Raw genomic sequence first — 20,859 nt, forward strand, 5'->3', positions numbered from 1 at the left:
CAGGGCAGATTTTCCTGCTGGGAAGATATGCTTGATCTACAGTTACGTTTAGTGGGGTGGTACATGTCAAAGTAACAACTGCCTAAATACCAGGACCCAGATTTTTCCAGCGCAACATTGCATTATAGGGAGATGAGCAATGCTAGTAACTTCCCCTGTCAGTAGTTTTAATGTTGTGACTTATGCATGCAGCTGTAACTTTAAACTTTAGTGCAGAAAGTGAGAGTTTTTGCTGCAGCCACATGGTGGTGCCAAAGTCAAAGAGATCCCAAGATACCAGTCTTGTCCACAGTTGGAAAGCCTATTGCCTTTGTACAGCTTTCAGCACAATGTTTGACCTTTTGCTGTCTGTGTGAACTGTGGTCAGGGACGCTGCATGGGTATGCGTGTAAACCGAAAGTGGTTACTGCATAAATAAAAATATATAAAATAAAATATGGATCAGAGTTTTGTACACATTCTACACATCTCTTATGGAACAGAGCAGCACAGCTTGCATCTGCACTAATGTGGTTGAATTTACATGTCCGATTTTTCATCCACGACTTTCATCCTCAGTTAAAGCAGTAGTTTAATCATTTGCACGAGTCAGATTACACGTCTGAACGCTTAAAGGGTTAAACCGTGGATGTGTGCCTCAACAAAACCGGATAACAGTGACATCAAGCCTCTTAGCCCACTTGTCTCCTAGATGGAGAGAGTAAGACTTCAAAGGTAGATCTTTGGGTCTGACTCTGAACGGATGCGCGCCGACCTTGGAGTCTCCAGACGCGCAGCGGAGGATTTTGCGCACTGAAATCAAGTAGAGCTGAAGAGCGGACACAGCGAGCGCACTGCTGTCTGACTGACTGCAGTCCTGGCACTGGGATACGGGCTCTCTTGGCTGTATTTTACCGCATACATCGGCGTCTTAATACTAACATTACTCCGGATTAAGTAGGGGAAAATATAGTCCACAGTTTATTTCGGCTTGGCTGGATTGGAAACTTAGAGGAGTGTTGTTGCAACTGAGCCGCTGAATGTAGACGTTTCATCTTGTTTGTAGAGCAAACCAAGAGTTCCAGCTGCTCAGGGGAAATTCCCTCCACATCCCGACAGAAGGAGACGCTTTGACAGGATTTTAGGACTCTTTGCAGAAAGTGGATTGGCCGAGGATGCTCCCAGCCGCCTTACCCAACTAAGTGAGGTATTACCTTTGAAAAACGGTAAGAACAAAGTTCATTATTTCCTCACAACGATAAGAATCAAATGTCCCATCTGTGGGGTCCTTGTGAATTTACCACGAGGCTTTTAAGTGGTTTAACGTCGTCAATATTCCCATTTTTCGCCCTTCCCAGGTGACCACAGCGATGTTTCAGCGGCATGTGCGCCTTCCCCTCTCCAAATCTTCCAGAGAGGATTTAGTCGCCGCTCATCTTGAATAAGTCGAGAAGTCGTTGAAGATGAGTGCTCTGCAAACATTCTTGTTTTTTGTCCTCCTGCACCAGGTGAGGCGTGACAGGACTGAATGCGAGGAGGCAAATTAGGCAAAAAAAAAAAAAAAAAAAAAAGTAGAGTGTTTGTATAAAGCTGCTGGGCTCTGACAAGAAATTGGTTTGGCTCACATATAGTCAAATGTTTCTGCCTCTTTGGTTTATATTTATGTATTTTGTAGCCAATTATTGTAGATCTGCTGTCCATCACACAAATTAAATAAATTTATGGCACTTAGCACAGTAAGTAGCAGCAAATTTGTGTGCCGACCACAAGTCCTCTTTCAGTCTTACAGGGGATAATCCTGTTTTTATGTTATCTGAATTTGCAGGCTGCCCACTGAAATGCTTTTTAATTCAACAAAACAGATTTTTTTCGTATTCCTTAAAATGTAGCATTCCTGAACAGAATTCTAAATATGGTGATTTATTTCTCAGCCTACTGAAAAAAATGTTTTATTAGCAGAAATAATACCTTGCATTTTGGCTGATTGTATTTCATTTTCCAGGACAAACTCCAGCTTTGCCACCTTTGCCGGTATGCCTGTGATATTAAATATGCAGCTAATTAACTTATTAAACACTGTGACTTTTCTCAGGAACTTCAGTTTTCTCATTTATATATATAGAACATTTACATGAATCTCTCATTATGCAAAGAAAAAAAAGCCTATTATAGCTGCTGCTTAATTTACAGAAAAATATTATTATTGTAGTTCAAAATTAACAATCAACTATTTATGAGATTTAAACTTTTACTTACTAATGTGAAGGTTTGCAAAGTTTATAATTTATTTCTGTTGTGGAAATGCAATCTGCCTCTTTGTTACATGTACATCATGAGGTCATTCGAATTTATTTTACTCCGAGACGCGAACAAGGTTTGACCTCCGTGTTGAACTCCAGACATCTGTTATGTGTCACGCTACAAACGAGGCCATAGTTTTAAAAATGACAGCTAAGAACAATAGATTAAAATTGCAGAACTCAGAGATTTCCAAAGCTTGTGCCATATTTCCTTGATAACTTGTGCCATGATGACGTCCCTGTAAATACACAGGAAATTATTTAGTATTTACCAGAGTCTGATTGTGCTAAGCTTCTGGATGTAATCTTTCTCTGGTTTAATTTAGATTTTATTGCAATCAGCACTCCAAAGAAAGATCATGAGCTTTAGGGAAATATAAAGGTCTTTTTATTCCACTTTTTCTGAACATCTGCTGATGTTGTCCTCGGCTGTAGCTATAGTCGTTGCGGGTTTTATCGTGATCATCCATACTTTACACACTCTTGCCATGATCAGACCTGAACAGAAAATGCCATGTGATTGAAGAAGTTCTTCACATCTGTGCTATCCTCAAAGAGGGCTTCTTTAAAGATAGCCTTGAACTGTGCAGCTGCAGAAGCAAAATGCTGTCTGCTCTGGCTGCTGCTGTAATCAGCCCTGTGCCTGTTGGGAGCTGCGCCTCCAGAGAGAGAGAGGCAGACTGCCTCCCTGGAGAGCTTCTCTTTATATGCCTCAGTGGCTTCCCTCCCAGCAGACTCACCACTGTCTGACTGGGGACATACTGGCACTTATCAATATTGTCCTACGTTCATAGGGGGTGGAAATGCAGAACCATGAGGCTGATGAAAAGCATGAAGTAAGTCACCAAACTCTCTTGAACTGTCTCTTTCCTTAGTTCAAGAGACTCTGGAAGGATGCATAAGGATGACCTCATTTGCAAGTCCAGATATTAACCCAAGTTACTATCAGGGTACCCTTTGATAAAAGATTTTTAAAAAACGTACATTCTTGTAAAATCTTGTTTTAAGCCGAGGTTATGTGCTTGCAGTAGGAGGAATATCCACAATAAGATGCCTAAACAAAACCACATTTTTCTTCCTCTCACCCCTTATGCACACACTCAAACAAAAAACAACATTCAGAACATGAATCAAGTGGTGAAATCGTAACCTCAGCCCCAGCATCTGTGCCATACCCCAGGGACAAATAAGAGGGTCAAAGCCATCCTGGGAGAATCCATTCTTCCCCATGACATCTGCTGCAGTTATCCTCTGTGCAATGACAGCAGAACAATGTAGATGAAGATGAAACATATTTGAGAGCCTTGCTCTCTGCCATCTCTCTCTCTCTGCCTGTGCTGCTCTGCCTCTATTCCACAGATTGCATGCAGTGAAAGTGGGTTTTTCAACTCTGCTTGGGATTAAGTGTTGAGAAGACGTTGACAAAGTCTATTACGCCTTTGTAACTTATTGCCGGGGTAAGAGTTCTTTGGTAATATTGTGTCACGACAAAGCATCTATGTGGCCCATGCCAAGAGGATCAGCGGTGGTGTTAAATGTATAGCTACCCTCTCTGTTGCAGAAAACACCACCCAGGGCTGGACTGAGCAGGGAAGGCGCAAGCATCCTGATAGAAGGGTGTGACGCAGTGGAGAGACAAAGCTTAGCTGGGTACTAGTCAGCTGAATGCGTCTGGATCATGCCATGCTTGGAGTTCATCCCTGCAACTTTGATGTGCAGTGATTTAAGGGATTACAAGTTATTTCTCAAAGGATTTAGCCTTTTCGACTGTTATTTATTTATTAACATGCCGTTACTTGATAATATATCTGTTCACATATTAATGGGAAAAAAAATCTTTACAATAAAGAAAGAATTGATGTGATTCAATTTTAGCCAGCCATATTGGTGTAAAATTCTGCCAGAGGATTTTTTTCACCCCCTGCCAGACAGAGTGATGCTCTATTCAAAGTCAAAAAGTGTGCTGGCAAGGACAACAGTTTTATCCCTGTCTTCATAACAAAACACAAATTCTACATAAAATCCCTCTCTAAGGGCTCTTTAACCCTTTTCCCCTTCCTCATGCTCAATTAGGTTTGGTTTTATTATTTATTTATTGTATATTTAAAGGCAACTAACACTGGGAAGTGTAATAAAATGTACAGTGGGGGGATTAGGAGCAGCTCTTTAATCTCACGCTTCTGATAATACTGCATGGGCTGATTGATTAGTTTTTCAGGAAGCTTATGTCAGAAAAACCTAATCCGTCTTTGGATTGTGCCAGCCTTGTAAGGTTTTCCGCGCTGCCACTTTATCATGGCGGCGAATTACAGAGCTGCTGGGCTGTGATAAGGTCCCCGTCTCTTTTACAGACCCCGCCGCCCAACCCCCAGCAACCCCCCTCTCCCTCTGGACAATAAAAAAAAATTGTGTTTATATTCTTCACATCCCTGCTCTGCCTGGTCTTCACATCAACCTCTCCCAGGATTTGCCTTGTAAGAAAGAGGGGGAAAAAAAAAAAGAGTGGAACTTAAGTCTTCAAAAAGCCACCAGAGAAATTGGGTGGGGAGAGGAGGAGGGGAGGAAATATGAGAGAAAATGGCATGGCAGGCCAGTGGAAATTTCTTTGGAAGTGATTAAACATGGATTGACAGAGTGAAGGGGGCCTCGTATGCATGTGCAGCCTTCCAGGAATCATTTTGGAGCTTACATGGTGCTGATGTGTATCTGCGCTCATATTGGGGTCACAATCTTTCTAGCCAGAAGGATTGACTAGATAATCCCTCATAAACAATACAGTCGCTGGCATTTTCAGTCCTCAGCCTGCATGTCGTCTCGGACCTCTGAAGGAAAGGTTGTCGCTTCTGCGGGTGAAAACCCTTCAAATGTAGCCTGCAGCCACTACAGCTTGCACTGACTGTATCGAGCCCCGCAGCCTATTCCTTTTCCAATCATCAATCATAATTGTGCGTGTACTGGCAATAAATCCATGATAAAGGTCCTGAAATGAAGAGAAAGACGCTCCCAATGACTGATAGTCGTGACACAATTGCCCTTTGCTTTGACAATATCCCTAATCTGGCTACTGGATGGCCCATTAAAGACTTAAGTCAAACAATTATGAACAGCACAATTACTTTCCTGATTGCTGCTCTCGTGATGTGAACTGTTTAGGATGAAGGGAAGTGCTGAGCTTTCTTAGAACAACTCACACCCGGTGTGGAGGTGCGAGTGCAGGCAGTATTATTAATATGATGTTGAGTTTCCTGATCTTGGTCCACAGCTATGAATTTTTATGGGCGATGTGCAGCCCGAGGCGCTGTTTGATGTGGAGGCTCTGCTACCTTATAGCACTGTCATTACCGCTCCGCAGTGTCAGAAGCGTTCAGCAGCTCCTGATGCACAGCCTTACTGTTTAGCAGGCTGTTGTCTGCATTGCTTTTCGCTGCTGTGCTGCAGCAAAGCAAAATGTGGCGATTAGGTCATATACTGCAAGTGTTTTTGAGAAGAAAAAAAAAAAGTCAGGTCAGGTTGTTGGAATGTCGTCTGGGGAATTTAATGTCTTTTTTTTCTTTTATTCAGTCGAATATTTTCACTTACAATATGTCTGAAACTGTAATCGCACAAAACCATGACTTGAACAGGCAAAGTTTCTACCTTTGAATGCTTTCATATTTCCCAAACACTCTGACATACAAAGTTGTTAATTACCACCTGCTTGGTTTCTTATAGAAGGCAATCACACTACATGTCAGAGCTCTGGAGAATGATTGACCTCTTTAATTAAAACTGCATTCCTTCCCTGTAAAAGCCAAGGTGTGACAGCTGTAGAACAAGTACAATAAATCTCTTTTCTGATTATTCTCAGTTTTGCATTTCCTCCTCTGCCTCCAGGCTTTGAGGCCTTTCTTTTCAGCTTGTCATTTTCAGCCCTAACAAAGCACTGTCAGCTCCCCTCTGTCTTTGTATATTTCTTGTGAAGTACCTGTCTTCAGAGCTACTCAGAGAAAAAGGAAGCAGCGTCTTTCCAACTCTTGTTTCTTCTTCAAAGGGAGCTGTTTCTGTGAAATCAGCCGCTGCGCAATCTGCTTTGAGAATAGAAACATTTGCTCTGTCAAATTTAGTGTACGCATGTTTGAGCAAATCAAGCAGAAACATTTTTGAATAAAAACACTCCCTATCATTTTCTGCACAGATTTGACAAGAAGAAAACACAAAATTGAAGCTGTGTCTCTGTCTCTCATATACACACACACACGCACAAAAGCTTAGTGAGAGAAACATTTAGATTATGTCTTCCTGAGATGAAAGCAGGAAAACTAAAACCAAAACCCTGAAGTATTAATTTAAGAATAACATGCCGTGCCTCCTCAAGTATTAGCTAAAGGAGTTTTACAAGCACATTTACTATTGTTGTACAAAGTACAAGGTGTTAAAAATTGGTCAAGAGAATGATAATTACACTGAGTCCGATGTGCTTTGTGGTATTATCCCCTTCAATCCCTGCTATCAGACATACGGAGGTGTGCGGCAGGTGTCAGGAGCCAGCACAGGAGTTGGCGCTTTGACCATGTAAGGGGATTATGAAACTGATGATGCGTTGAAAGGTAACGCCTGCCTAAAAGTGAAGTGTTCAGGGCTTTGCTGCTGTCATATATGGCAGGTGGTGAGATAACGCAAGTATCCAGATTACCTGGAGGCTCCGCGCTCTCTCTCTCTTTCCTCCTACTCCTCACTCCTGGTGGGATCTTTGTTAACACTCAACATCATCGCTGCATTTAAATTTCCCACACCACGCTCACTAGCATCCCATTTTTTACCACCCCTGGCCTGTTAATTCACAAACTCAAGAGGAAACATATTATTTTAAACTGTGATAATGTAGCAAAGCAAATTATACATTTTTATTGATTTCCATGCCAGGCGATTACCTGCACAGTCACGTAAAGCTTCCTCTTTCATCGTTTGATTTATTATTTTTGTCAGAGTTACTGATGCTTGTAAGCAAAGTGCTCCTTTAAATGTCAAATGCATCCTAGATTCCTGCAACAGTTAAGAGATTTTACAGGTCTCCTCACTTTACACAACTGCACATCGAGTTTTTTTTTTTAATTTTACAATTATTCTCCTTTTTTATCTGAGAATTTATCACTTGGCAGATTAAGCTATAGGATTTATGAATAAAATTAGAATTATAGATGATAAAATATTATCCAGGTTGTAGATAAAATTAGTCAATAGTAAATACAGTTAGTAGTTAATATGCTCCCTCTTGATCAGCAATAAATGCTAACATATTGTTTAAAAATATCCAATATTTCAAACAAAAAAATTCAACAATGAATCATAAAACAACTAGGGCTATTCTTGTGATTATAGGAGCTGAGTAGCAGACTGCTGTCTGTACATGAATGCACTCTATGAATGCAGCTGTATTACTTCTCAGTAATAAGACAAGTTTTAGTATTTGAATTTGACATAAAAAATGCCCATCAAATGTTCTTCAAAGCAGCAATCAAGAGTTTCAATGCATATAAAATTCAGATTTTTTTTTTATCACCTTTCAAAAAGCATTTCACCTGAGCAACACTAAAAGTTCAAAAATATATATTTTTAACTTTAGACATGAAAAAAGAAACACATTCTGGAGAACAGATGCCTTTCACTTCTTCCTGGATTTATTGTTAAAGCAGGAATATGAGAACTTGAGTGTCGTGTGTTTTCCGGATCAGACAGTAGATGTGGATGGTTTAGGCATGAAATGAGCAGTTTTTCTGGAGAATATTTTTAACGGCTGATTGACTCACTCTGCAATACGTAACTATTGTTTTGTAATGTCTGTTTTCAGTAGATCTGACAAAATCCTCGACAGACAGAGAAAGCAGGCGTGTGGCCTTCAAGATGCCTTTATAGTTGCTGTGTTATACGTATGAAACAGCGTAAGTCGATGTGATACCTGGAGAAGTCTTGATATGGATGCTGCGGTATGTCAGCAAGGTCGGAGCTAACTGTGGTATAATTTCCTGTAATTTGCTCACTTTATTAAGGTTCACTGACGCATGTTTCCACAATTCTGTGCTGGCAGCTTCTGCATTGTGGGAAAGAGGTAATTGTGTATGATTGTGTGCACTTCAGCATATTGCTTCCTGTAGGGGAATGCTCTCTAATGGTACAGATTGCTTCGGTATGAACACTCGTGCAGACAATAATACCAACAGAGTCCAAAAAAGATGAGGCGAGGTTTTGTCTCGGCGGGTGTCGGTTCAGTGGCAGACGAAAAGAAGAGGATTGTGTGATTGAGCAGCAGAAGAGCACTGACACTATAAACATGGCTAATGGCTCACATCACATGATTTATGTTAGCCACAGGAGGGTTATGTTGCGTGCTATAATTTATGCTAATCATAGGTTCTGAGGAGCCTCGAGTGACATCACGTGCTGTCAGATGATATTTCGCCACAACAAACAAGCTCCTTTTTCAGCTTAATATACATTTAGATACTATAATAATTAACAGGATCGTATTTATAAGCTGCAACAGCGAAGCAGGTATTGCTTTCACCTTGTGAGTCTATGTGTGTGTTTGTGTGTGTCGTCGTGGCAGAACGTGGTCCTGGAGAAACCTACAGTAGCAGGAGGGACCCTTAAGGCGATTCGGAGTACTTTGGCAGGTGTGGTCTGTCTGTGGGCAGATTTTGTCAGCATGATAGAGTCACAACTGTGCAAGATGCAGGCGGGAAACTTTACAGACGTGTAGCTGGGATCAAAATGAAGGCAGAGTTCAAAGATGGGTTTGATCTGACCCATGACTACTGAGCAGGCCGTCAATGGAATCATGAAATAATTTACACTAATGAGTACTAATGGGAGGGATATCAGAATTTTGCCTTGCACTTTCCCGCTGGTTCTTAACCAGATAGGAAGTCGCTACTGAGCACTCAAGTCCTCTGCATATTTATAATTTGCTAAAGAGGAATGTGGGCTTGTGTCAGAGGGGCTCTGTCTCCAGACTTGGTCGTGGTATAAATACAGTGTCCCGCAGAAGAACACGACTGCAAGACAAATGCTTGTTGCTGTTGGCCCTTCATTTGGATTCTGAAGCATAAAACGCCTCATCTGACATATAACAATTCATTTTTAAACATTTCAAACCTTTATTAGTAGTTTGAAGCACCATATAAGTTTTTAAAAATCATTTAAAATAGAGAGGCTATAATTCTTCCCGAAAAAATAGTCTACATTAATGAACTGTTAAGTCTTTGTACTGTATTGGCTTACAGCTATTTTATAATGTGCTGTAGACCATTTATTAAATATTAAGACTTCTTATGAATGCTAAAAAGAGGTTCACATTTAAGTGTTGCCAAGGCTAGGGTGGTTTATCTATTTTTAAATTGCTAAAAGATGTGTCTACCTGTGGGACTAGCAGTCAGCCAGCCCTGTAATGCTCATTACAGATACACTGCATGGCTGTTTTTCACACAAGCTCTCGCTCTCAATTTTCTAATATTTCCATAAGCCTGTTTGATTTTTGGGCCTTAGTTCCACTGAATTAAACACTGTACACCTAATGAAGGTTTGGGTAATGTGTTTTTATGCGGCTGGATGCCTGCTCTTTTGTGTTGCTGTAGGACAATAAGAACAAATCTGTAGTCATAATCTGTGCATCGTGCGTTTTCTTGCCATTACATCATTCTGGTTGCAGTTTTTGCTGCACTTTATTTTTCTTTATGTGAAGCAAGAAATCAAATTCACACACTTGCCGTTCAGGGTGCACACGTACAGCAAAGAGTAGAGTTTGATGCTAACAAGTTGCATTATTATTACCTTAGAATTTTTAATTAATCATTCTCTGCGTGCCTCCTCATCCACGTGAGCAGCTTGGCCGCACTAGCACACATTTGCTATACATTTAACGAAAGCATGTGATGCTACTGACGTGTTTTGAGCATCAGCAGTGAGAAGTAGAAGCTCTATAAAGTGGAGATACAACAATGCAGGAATTATAGAAATGAAAACATCAGAATTGGGTTTTTTTCAGCTTGTCATCAATCTCTCCTCTCATGATCAACACATGTATGAAACCTCTTGACAGTCAGGTGCTGGCCTGGGTTAAATATACTGCAGTGGATACAGGAGTAGTTTTCAGAGCCCTGGAGGTCAGGATGACCATTACATGACCATAGAAATAAATTGTATAAACAGAACATGATGTATTGTTTCAAAATATAGTAATAAAAGAAATGCATTAAATCTTTTCTTGGCTTCAAATGTAGCAATGAGAGGGCTCATTAGCTCATTAATGTCAAGTGTATGGATGATAAATAAGCCACAGATCCAAAATAGGATGTGCATCGTCCCATGCAGGAGAGCCCTGGTAGTAGAAGTTGTAGTTTGTCTCTTCCTCACAGAGATCAGGTAGTAATGACCTAAAGGATTATACTGGGGGCTTGTAGATATGCTACATGCACACGTACACACACTAACCGGAGTCTTGTGTGATTGGTAAGGTGCCCCGGGTGTGGATTTGCTGTTGCGATCCACCACAGCGCTGAAGCACCTGCCATGTGTTTCCCTGGATGGCCTCTGATTAAAAGTGATGGCTCTGGAGCGTGAGGCTGTTCCAGCGATCAGAGCACCAATCTATTCTTCAGCTGAATGTAGACTCTCACTCTGGGCTGCCTAAGCGCCTCCAGGGTCTTCTCTCCTGGAACCGGCTCTGGGTGTGAATCATTACAAATGATATGCCCTGTAACATCACGAGGAAGATGGCTAAGGAAGGACGTAGGGCAGGGGATTGCAGGCTGAGAATGGGTTTAACGCGGATGGAGCCACTTGTCATGTCGGGATGTTTGAAAGCAAGAGGCTGCAGTCAATCCGGCTCTGCAACAATCTGCGGTCTAATGCTAGCAGCACAGGCTGAGGGGCTCGAATATGACAGGTGTTGTGTTGCAATGGCGCTGGGAAAGTATCACGAAAGGCAGTGGTGAAGGCGGTGTAATTTTCATGGGGTGTCCAGATTTTTACTACGTAGAAGCGCATCAAGTTAATGAAGCTTCAGACACAGAAAATTAGCAGAGAAATGAATTGCACCACCAAAGTGAGGTCAATTTGCACAGATAAATCCATGAAGAACAGTGGAGTGCATCATTGGAACTGCTCTGCTTGCACTGATGAGCAGGTTAATTGCCCATTTTGTTTATTGTGAGAAAGATGCCTGAAACCAATTTTCCCCAGACACATATCCCAGCCTTATGTGCTGGAGAAAAAAAAATCAACTCTGGAAAATTCAAAAACAGATTATTTTAGTTCCCTGAAACAAGGAACTTGTAAATGAAGATGATGCAAAAGCATTGTTTTCATTTCCAGAACAGACAAAATGATGACAAAGAAACAAAGCAGCAGATCTCAGATCATGAGTGGGGGGGCCACACTGTCAACTGGGGGAGCTTGAGAGAGATTTCCATGGTCGCCATCAAAACAACACTGTAGCCTTGCCCGCGGCCCAGAACCCATCACAGACGAGCACCATGTCGCCGGCTTCTCACTGCAAATGCATTTTAACGGCATCTCTTCAGTAGATCCAGAAGCCAGATGTCACTGGCTTCTTAATAACTTTCTAGAGGCTAGTTCTGGTCACTATGGCAATTACCTTTATGTCAGGCCCCTAAAAGATATGTCTACCCACGGGACAAGCAGGCAGCCAGCTCCATAATGCTCATTACAGATGAATGTCGAGGCTGATTCATTCTGACTCACTGTGTGGCTCCCTGCTGCTCGGGCTACTGTCAGTATTTAAGTGTCACTAATACCTCCAAAATGTATTGATCGGCACAACAATAAATCAAACCAATGATTGAACTACACAAGTGACATTTGTGCATGTTTTATTTATCTTATATTTAGTTTAAAATGATCATTGTGGTGCACAAATGTCAGCAAAAATGGATGAGGATGGATGAGTTTCCCCACCCTTGTTGTTAAAATATGTACAAATGATGCAAGCCTGGGATGCTCATTGCAGTCTAGATAATATCAAAGCCAAAACAGATGTCGATATTTGTAAATTAAAAATAATAAATACATCAGCTAATGTAATTTACTTCTTTTAATTTTAGCCATAGGAACTGTGTTGATACAAACATATCATGTGTTGAGTGGGACATTTTATAGTTGAAAAGTATAACTATGATGTACTCTTTGTAGGACAAACAATGTAATGCATCTACCTCAGACATAGTTTGGGAATGTCTTTGGTTTTCCTTGTTATTTATCAAATCACATATATGTTGACACTGATAAACCTGTGCTACTGGCAGATAATACTGACCCTGCTCAGAAATTATTTAGAGTGGACTTATCTAATATTGACAATGCTGGATCAGGTCAAAACATTGATTATCAAAGTTTTTCCCCACACTGTATGCATTATATTAGAAGTTCTTTTTAAGACAATTTTGTATAAATGAATGTATCATTTAAATAGTCCAATTGTCAGACAGTTTCTTTCCTCATTTGAACGTAACTGCTGGTGTAAAATCTGTCAAATATGCCTCGGAATCCAAAATGGTCAGAGTGCAATAATAGATGCAGTGTCTGTGATGCATAGATAAGATATCTGCTTTCACAAACACTTACAATACAATATGGAACCTTTTGTTCCTGAGATAACAGAGGTGTAAATTACAGTTATCACTCCTCTAGTCAGTGGAGATGCAAAATGTCGTTGATTAAAAGAAGCTCAGTTTACACTTCCAGTCACTATATATGTATATATATATATATATATATATATAAATACACACACACACACACACACACACACACACACACACACACACACACACACACACTATGTTTTTCTATCATTGTGGGGACTTACCATTGACTCCCATTCATATCTAACCCCTAACCCTAACCTTAACCCTAACCTTAACCCAGACCAAAACAATGCCTAACCCTAAAGAAACATTTTTGCCCTTTTCCTTTATTCAGTAACAACAACATGGCCAAGAAAACACTGTTTAAACTTGTGGGGACCGAAATGAGGTCCCCACAAATGACATTGTTTTCGGTTTTCCTAGAGTTGTGGGGACATTTGGTCCCCACAAGTATAGGCAGCACCTGACCACACACACACACACATTAGAGCTCGTGTTTGTCAGACTTCACCATTTTAGTCCATACTGGTGGATAGACATTAAAATTACAGCCTGTATAGTGCCACCGTCTTTATGTTTGCTCTTTTATAGGGCCCATATAACACTGACTGTTGTGGTGTGTGAGCGTAAAATCTCTGCAGGGGCTTGTGAGGTTCATGCACCTCTCTCTGTTTTTATGTAGGACATACAGGAAAAGGAAGAAGCTAAACCACACCGACAGATATCCACAGCGTTTGCCACTAGTTACTTTGCCTTATGCTGTTGAAATGAGGTCTGGTGTTTTCAGCTCCATAAGTCTGCAGCTATTATCATAATAATGTCTTGTTTCAAGTCGCCCTGAAATGCCTCTAGCACGGCAGCACCGATTAAGAAATCTTAATTAAGCTTTTGTAGATTCTCCTTCATCAGACCTTGCCTCTTTTTGTACAAAAAATCGGATTCCTTTAGTGTGTTTTTAAGAGACACCGCTTCCACCTAAATGAACAAGGTGTGCTGGTGTGTGTGTGTGTGTTGTCGCTGTATGTGTGCTGAGAGAAAGCAAGACAGAAAGAAACCAAAGCCTATGTGTCAGTGCAAGCTTTCAAGTTCCCAGTGCTTCATCTCTCTCGGGGCATTTAAGTATTAGATATCCCTCTGCTGATCCTCTTGTTGTCACAGCAATTTCCCCAGTTGCTCATCATACTTAAACTCCTCTCTCATTTCCATTATAATCATCCTATACAAAGCTCACCTGAGATTTTTACTGAAAGACAATTTGGTTTCACCTCTGAAGCTGCACAGCATGACACCCAATGTGCAACGGATATAACAGTTTGAGCTGGTGAGAAGAAAAGTGCCATGTCTTACTTGTGCGCAGCAGTGAGGAAATGGTCCTGTTGGGAGCCCACAGACTTTCAGTTTAGCAGCGGCTGTTATTGTGATATATACGAGTCAAATCAAATTAACAGCTGAGCTCACACGAGGTATTACTAAGTGGCAATATCAGTGGGGAATAATGCCACTGCAATTGGTTGATTAAATGACTGTGGATGTGATGAACAACACAGAGGAGCATTATTACAGTGTTGCCTCATTCATCCATGTTTACAGGGAGCAACTGTCTTAATTAAGCATCGTGAGAGCTGATAGATGGGTCAGGCTCACTGTCCGTGGGAGACACATTGATTTCACATTGCATATCCAGATAGGCGAGCCATTACCTTCCGCTTTCGGCATTAAAGTGTTACCGTGGTCGGAGACAACAGCAGTGCAAGAAAGAAAAGCTGTAGTTATTATACACACAGTTGCACAGCAGATGTATGAAGCCTCTTTGCATGTCAGATGGAAAGGTTTATAAGTATGTGACTGTGACAAAACAAATTGTGGCAGACAGACCTAGTTTGTTAGCTTTGTGCACATATGCCTCAGTTAGGCTTACAGCGAAATTATAATTAGTCTGGAAGTAGTGTGCAGCATCTCAGTGAGAATTCAAACAGCCGCTGCTGTGTACTTTCAACATCTGCTTCTCTCAGTGATCCCTACAACCGGGCCTGGGGAAAGCCGGCACTACTAATTACTAATAAAACTAGCTAAGCTTATTTCTGTGAATTATGAAAGCTTTATCTGAAGTGGACCAGGAATCGCTCCTGAAGCTAAACGGCTTTGAGGTACAAGAAGGGATCACAGTTCATTGCTGCGCCTGGATTAGCACTTAGCATTATACTTAGTATACTTTAGCACAGTACTATCGAAGACTCTTTCATTGTTGGACACCACTACAAGCCGAAGTTTGTATAAACGGAAGTACACCTCTGATCTTAGACCAGCTCCCATGATAAATCCAGAGGATTTTCATCATCTTGTAATTGGAACCTTATATATTAGAAACATAATGCAAATATGATCTATGGTCATCAGTGTGTCCAGTGCCCTTAATATGTGTATGTATGTAATTTTGTCCCACATATGTATTGAAGTCACTTTTTCTTTTAATCAGACCTCTTTCATCCTGGTTGTTGCGATGCTCAGGGAATGCCATTCATGCTCTGTACTGGCATTATCCTCAGTCATCACACACACAGAAGCATTCACAACATTGTCTAAACAGTTCTATTCTTCACAGGGACTTTTTCACATGTAGAAAGTAGTGATAGTGATGTAGAAATAATATTCTGTGTATATGGATCATGCAGAGCAACTGTAAAAATGTTTCTGCTGAATTTGCTAAATACCATTTTCTAATATTTACGTCCATTCCTTTGGTGAAATTTCAGAGATAGATAAGTCTATTGCAAATTAAATCTATCATGTACAGATACCACCAGTTAAAAGTAAAAATCCTTTATTCAGTTCTATCAAGTTAAATTAAGTTGTTCCAACTAGTATTTCAACTTAATTTGAAAGGAATTTTAAATTTGTGTATTTGAACACTAAATACTTAAATCTTAAAAATGACAAATTAAGTTTAATTGTACACAATATTAAGTTGATGCAGTTACCAATTTTGTTATGTCAACCCAACTCACTAAAATCAGGTTTGAAACTTAAAAGTTTTATCAAAATCAGTAAGTCAAAATTGTTATCTTGAAACCATTGATTTAAGTGGTGGGCACACGTCACCTGAAGTACCTACATCCAGATATTTACATACAGTAAGTATGGTAAGATTGCCATTCCATTTCAGAACATTTCTATATTACGGAATTAAAACTGTTGTGCCACATTTGTAAATTGAGTTCTCCTTATTTAGAGACACAATTGATTCTGCTGCGATTTGATGGCTACAACTGTTTAATAAGGTCAAAGAAAAGGAATCCAAACTTGTCTGGTCAGTATGAGGCAGTGATGTCCTATAACAGAGTCCAATAATTGTGTGAGTTGCTAATGCTTTGATACTGAAGGAGACAGAGCTGAGCTCCAGCTGGGTGGATTTAAGATGTCAGGAGGCCGAGTTTAGCTCCGGTGGGCTCCATCCCAGTTTAACCTCTGGATATCAATAACACTACAGTTAACACAAAGTTAACCCCGGCAGCCTATTACCTCAGCTTAGCATAAAGACCTGAACAGAAGGAAAGCTAGTCTTTCACTGGTGGTAGCACTGAGCTTTTAAAGGTTCAAGTTTCATTTAGACTGGGCCAGGCTGCATATTTCCTGATGTTAAACTAAGCTAACCATCTGTGGGCTTCAGCTGTACAGATATCAGGTTATTGAGCATCTCTCAATAAAAATAAAGAAAAAAATAAATGTAAATATTCATTATTTTTCTGTGAAGAACATACATTGCATTAATGTTACTGTCCTGTAAATGTATTTGTGAAACTAAGCATCAGTATTTGACTTATAAGCATGACATGCTAATAGCTATTTATTCACAAGTATTTTGATAAGCAGTTGAATGCTGTTTTTGTTATTACTGGGTTCGGTGAATAATCATGTTCAGTACTGCTGCATTCATAGGTGTCAGTGACAGACACTGTAACCAAATGTAATCATTACTGTTCTTCAGTTTGAATTTGCTTTTAAATTGTTTTGGAAAAGTTTAATGATGGGAGCTTATATAAACTGTGTCATGTCAAGGACTCAGGTTTCTGTCCAGAACTTTATATTTTCAATAAATGGTCCTATTTCCAAGGACTGAGCACTCCTTTAGCTGTCTGATTGAAGTGCTTTTTGTAAAGCTTTGGTTTACGAAGTATATTTTTCCCAAGGGTACATTTGCTGTAATTCAGCATTTCCTAAAGTAAATCTAATAGCTGTTGTGATAAGTGGCGGCTTCAGGTTTTTTTCTTTTTCTTTATTTTGTTATTTCCATCTTTAGTGCTTCAGTGCTGCTGTGGCCATTTCACAGTGCAAACATAAGAAACAAGTCGGCAATCAGGGTGGACAGCACTGTTATTTGTCATAATGATATTTTCTGCAAGAATTATTGTCTGAAAGATATCACCACACAATATGAAGGTTTCTTATTTTTTTCCATTTTACTCTGGAAGTGAAATGCTTTGCTTTTGTCTGTGTGTGAGTTATTTGAAACAGCCAATAAGAAACTCAGCTTTTATAGAATAACTGTAAACTATTTGGGAACAGTTATTTTAATTACTGTGTCACATTAATTAATGTTGTTTTTCTGTCTACCTGTGCTCTGCTCTCCATAAAGGTCACATGCAGGAAAGTGCATGGAGGAGCCACGGAGCTCATAGAGTGGAGGGACACTGATAATGAACACAAGATGTCTCCCACGGGGCCCAGTCCACGGATCCTCAACCCCCTGCGTTTGTTTGCCAAGGGCTCCCCCGAGTTCAAGAGCAACATGAGGGAGTTGACATATTTACAGAACATGGAGGACTTTTGGGACTGGTTATCTAACCAGACAGATGTTCAGGGCGCGCAGGCCAGAACTAAACGCAGACCCATCGTCAAGACTGGCAAGTTCAAAAAGATGTTCGGGTGGGGGGACTTCCACTCCAATATCAAAACTGTCAAACTCAACCTGCTGATCACAGGGAAGATCGTGGACCACGGGAACGGCACTTTTAGCGTTTACTTCCGCCACAACTCCACGGGCCTGGGGAACGTGTCGGTCAGCCTGGTGCCGCCCTCCAAAGTGGTGGAGTTTGAGATCGCCCAACAGTCCACACTGGAGACCAAAGACACCAAATCATTCAACTGTCGCATTGAATACGAGAAGACGGACCGCAACAAGAAGACTGCCCTGTGCGGCTTTGACCCATCCAAGGTGTGCTATCAGGAGCAGACGCAGAGCCACGTGTCATGGCTGTGCTCGAAACCCTTCAAAGTCATATGCATCTATATAGCCTTTTACAGTGTAGACTATAAACTGGTGCAGAAGGTATGCCCCGACTACAACTACCACAGTGACACACCTTACTCCTCCACTGGATGACCTAGCTGTTGTTAGCATACATTCACCTTTTGTTTTGTCTTTAAATAATGCACATGTCACGCTCTTAACTCCTTGTCCCAATACACCTAAATACCTGAGACACTGCTGGAGGTGCAGCTGACAAAGGGACACACACTGGAGGGATTTGGCAACACTTTTGTATACGCTGCACAAGTATACCGATTTAACACTTCAGATAGTTAGGTGTCCAGGGACTTGGTTTTAGGAGTTGACTTGGGATTCGGTGGAAGCTACCTACCCTGGGTGAATCCCCCCACATCACAACAGCACATGGTCTCTGTAAACCCCTGGTATAATTAGTATGTTGTCCAGATGTTTCCTTAAAGGCTAGGCCACAGGCAAGGAGCCTCCCCAGCTGGAAGTGCAGAGCAAACTTCTCTAAGCGCTGCACTGATGCTAACATTATCAAACCATTTCCTCATCTTGTTGAAACAGTTATGGGATGAAGCATGACGAGACGATGAATCGTGTTAATAATTACAAACATTTGAACAGTTATTCAGCGGGGCATAAAATTAAAAATGTCCCACTTGGAGGATCACTACATCTTGACTATTAAAAAAAGATCCGTTCATTGTCTTTGAAATGGAGCTAACATCCATTTGTACCTGTTAACAGAACACAGACAGGACAATGTCTGTTATTACTAATTAGTGTGATCAATGGGTATTTCTTCAAGACGCTTTCAACAATTAATAAGGTCTTACAACCACTCTTCTATCTCTGTTATCTTCCTCTTGTAGGGACTGAGACAAAGCCGATTGATTGATTCAACCTAATTTAAAGTGCCCATGATAAAATAAATTGATCCGACAAATCTAAAGCAAAAGAAACCCGAGAGCGTGATCGTAAATTTATGCACACACATATGTAGGTACCCATCCATGTATAATGTGGCTGCTGTCTTGTTTGTTCCTTAAAATGTGTTGGTTTTCTGCTGCAGTCATCATAAGGCATGTGTATGCTAAACTACTCTGAAATCCAACATCTGTGTTTGCAGGATGCACTTTGAGGCATCAGCCTGCCGAGCGAGCCCCGCAGTGGATTAATGTGTCAGGAGAGGTGGGGAGGGGGAAGCAATAATTGCAGGACAGGTGGATTTAGTGAGTCTGGCAGACAATTATCAGCACTTTGTCATGGTCCCGCCACCAGCCCTGACATTACCTGTCTTTAATAGGCTTTAATTAGCCTGGGAAATTTCATTTACTAAGAGTGGAGAAACTAAAAGAGAGAGAGAAAAAAAGGCAGAAGTACAGAATCCTTCTGCAATTTTAATGAGAAGAGGGACTAAATTTGAAATATCAGACATTTCCCAAATGTACAGCAGGCTTAAGTTGACTGCATTTTGTGTGAAAGTGGATAACATCCAGTCTCGTAGTACAAGGTGTAATGTGCTTTGACTTAGCGATCACTAAAACAGTTGAAAAGGTTTCGTTGAAGGCCGTCTGCACATTAAATGCCGTAGGTTGTGTTGTTTGCACATATCCAGGGACATAGCAATCATTTCTGTCAGTGTTACTTTATCTGTTGTATCTCATGTCTTTCCCCATCAGCTGTAAATGATCCTGTCACCTTATACACATGAAGTAAGGTGTATGATAAGGAACGAAATCAGAGTTGATCTATGTTTATGTTTTAGTTCTGCTCCTTTGTGCAAATGCTGTGTATTAACGTGTAACTCTAAAACTAAACGTGTTTAATTATGGCTTCAGAGTAAATGATGTCAGTTTATTCAAAATTTTTCCAGAGAAATATATCAGTAAGTATACTGTTCCTTATTTTTGGTGTTTGTTCAGAAATATCATGTAGATAAATGTCATATTTATTGCTTATAGTTATAGATTGCTTTGATTTCCATTTGTGTAGTTGCAGGTTGCACCTCTTCTGATTTTCTGCTTGCCTGATCTTGTTTGAACAGTTTCCCCTGTAAAATAGGCATAAGAGCACTTCTGTGTGTATAGTGTAATTACAAATGTTAATTTTGGAACATTTGATTTCATAGAGAGTTCATTTTGTTAAAATGTAACTGTAAAGATCAATTTAGGTTTTTATGGCATTAAACCTTATTTGAACTTGGCTCAGAGCATACTGTCACACTGATTCGGCTCCAGTCTGTTGGTGCTCACAGTTGTCTCGTTTCATTCCTGAAAGGACCTCTCAACAGGATAAACACACCATTTTAAGAGGTACATTTCAGTGTAGCTTTTTAATGGGCAATAAATCTGTGTCTACAGGCGTGGATGATACCAGAGGTACACCTCAGGGAGCACATCCATTTTGCTGTGGCCATCAGGGACAGGGGTCTTTTCATTCGCTTCCATTACTCTTATCTGATCAGGGTGAGGCACCTACTCCTTAAGCATCAAGTCACACCAGGCTTCCCTGCTGCACGCATCCAAATCCTTGGAAAACTACGAGGAATGCCAACATTCATTTCACTTTTATTGTTCACTGGTGATAGTGCTGGTTATTAGACAGCCAAATGATAAACACCTTTCACTTTGCAAGCCAGTCGACCATGTCACACAACTATCTGTCA

At 40.6% G+C, this 20,859-nt stretch overlaps 1 protein-coding gene across 1 annotated transcript; it reads left to right on the forward strand.

The window, feature by feature from the left end:
- The first annotated feature begins 605 nt into the window (after positions 1–605).
- On the forward strand, positions 606–20,397 carry nxph2a (neurexophilin 2a). The gene is made up of 3 exons (XM_022193655.2): positions 606–1,205; positions 1,338–1,487; positions 17,553–20,397. Exons 2-3 carry the CDS (start codon positions 1,443–1,445, stop codon positions 18,297–18,299), a joined length of 792 nt encoding a protein of 263 aa, XP_022049347.1. The 5' UTR covers positions 606–1,205; positions 1,338–1,442; the 3' UTR covers positions 18,300–20,397.
- Positions 20,398–20,859: the final 462 nt, after the last annotated feature.

This window comes from Acanthochromis polyacanthus, chromosome 14 (genome assembly GCF_021347895.1).
Source record: "Acanthochromis polyacanthus isolate Apoly-LR-REF ecotype Palm Island chromosome 14, KAUST_Apoly_ChrSc, whole genome shotgun sequence".
NCBI lineage: Eukaryota > Metazoa > Chordata > Actinopteri > Pomacentridae > Acanthochromis > Acanthochromis polyacanthus.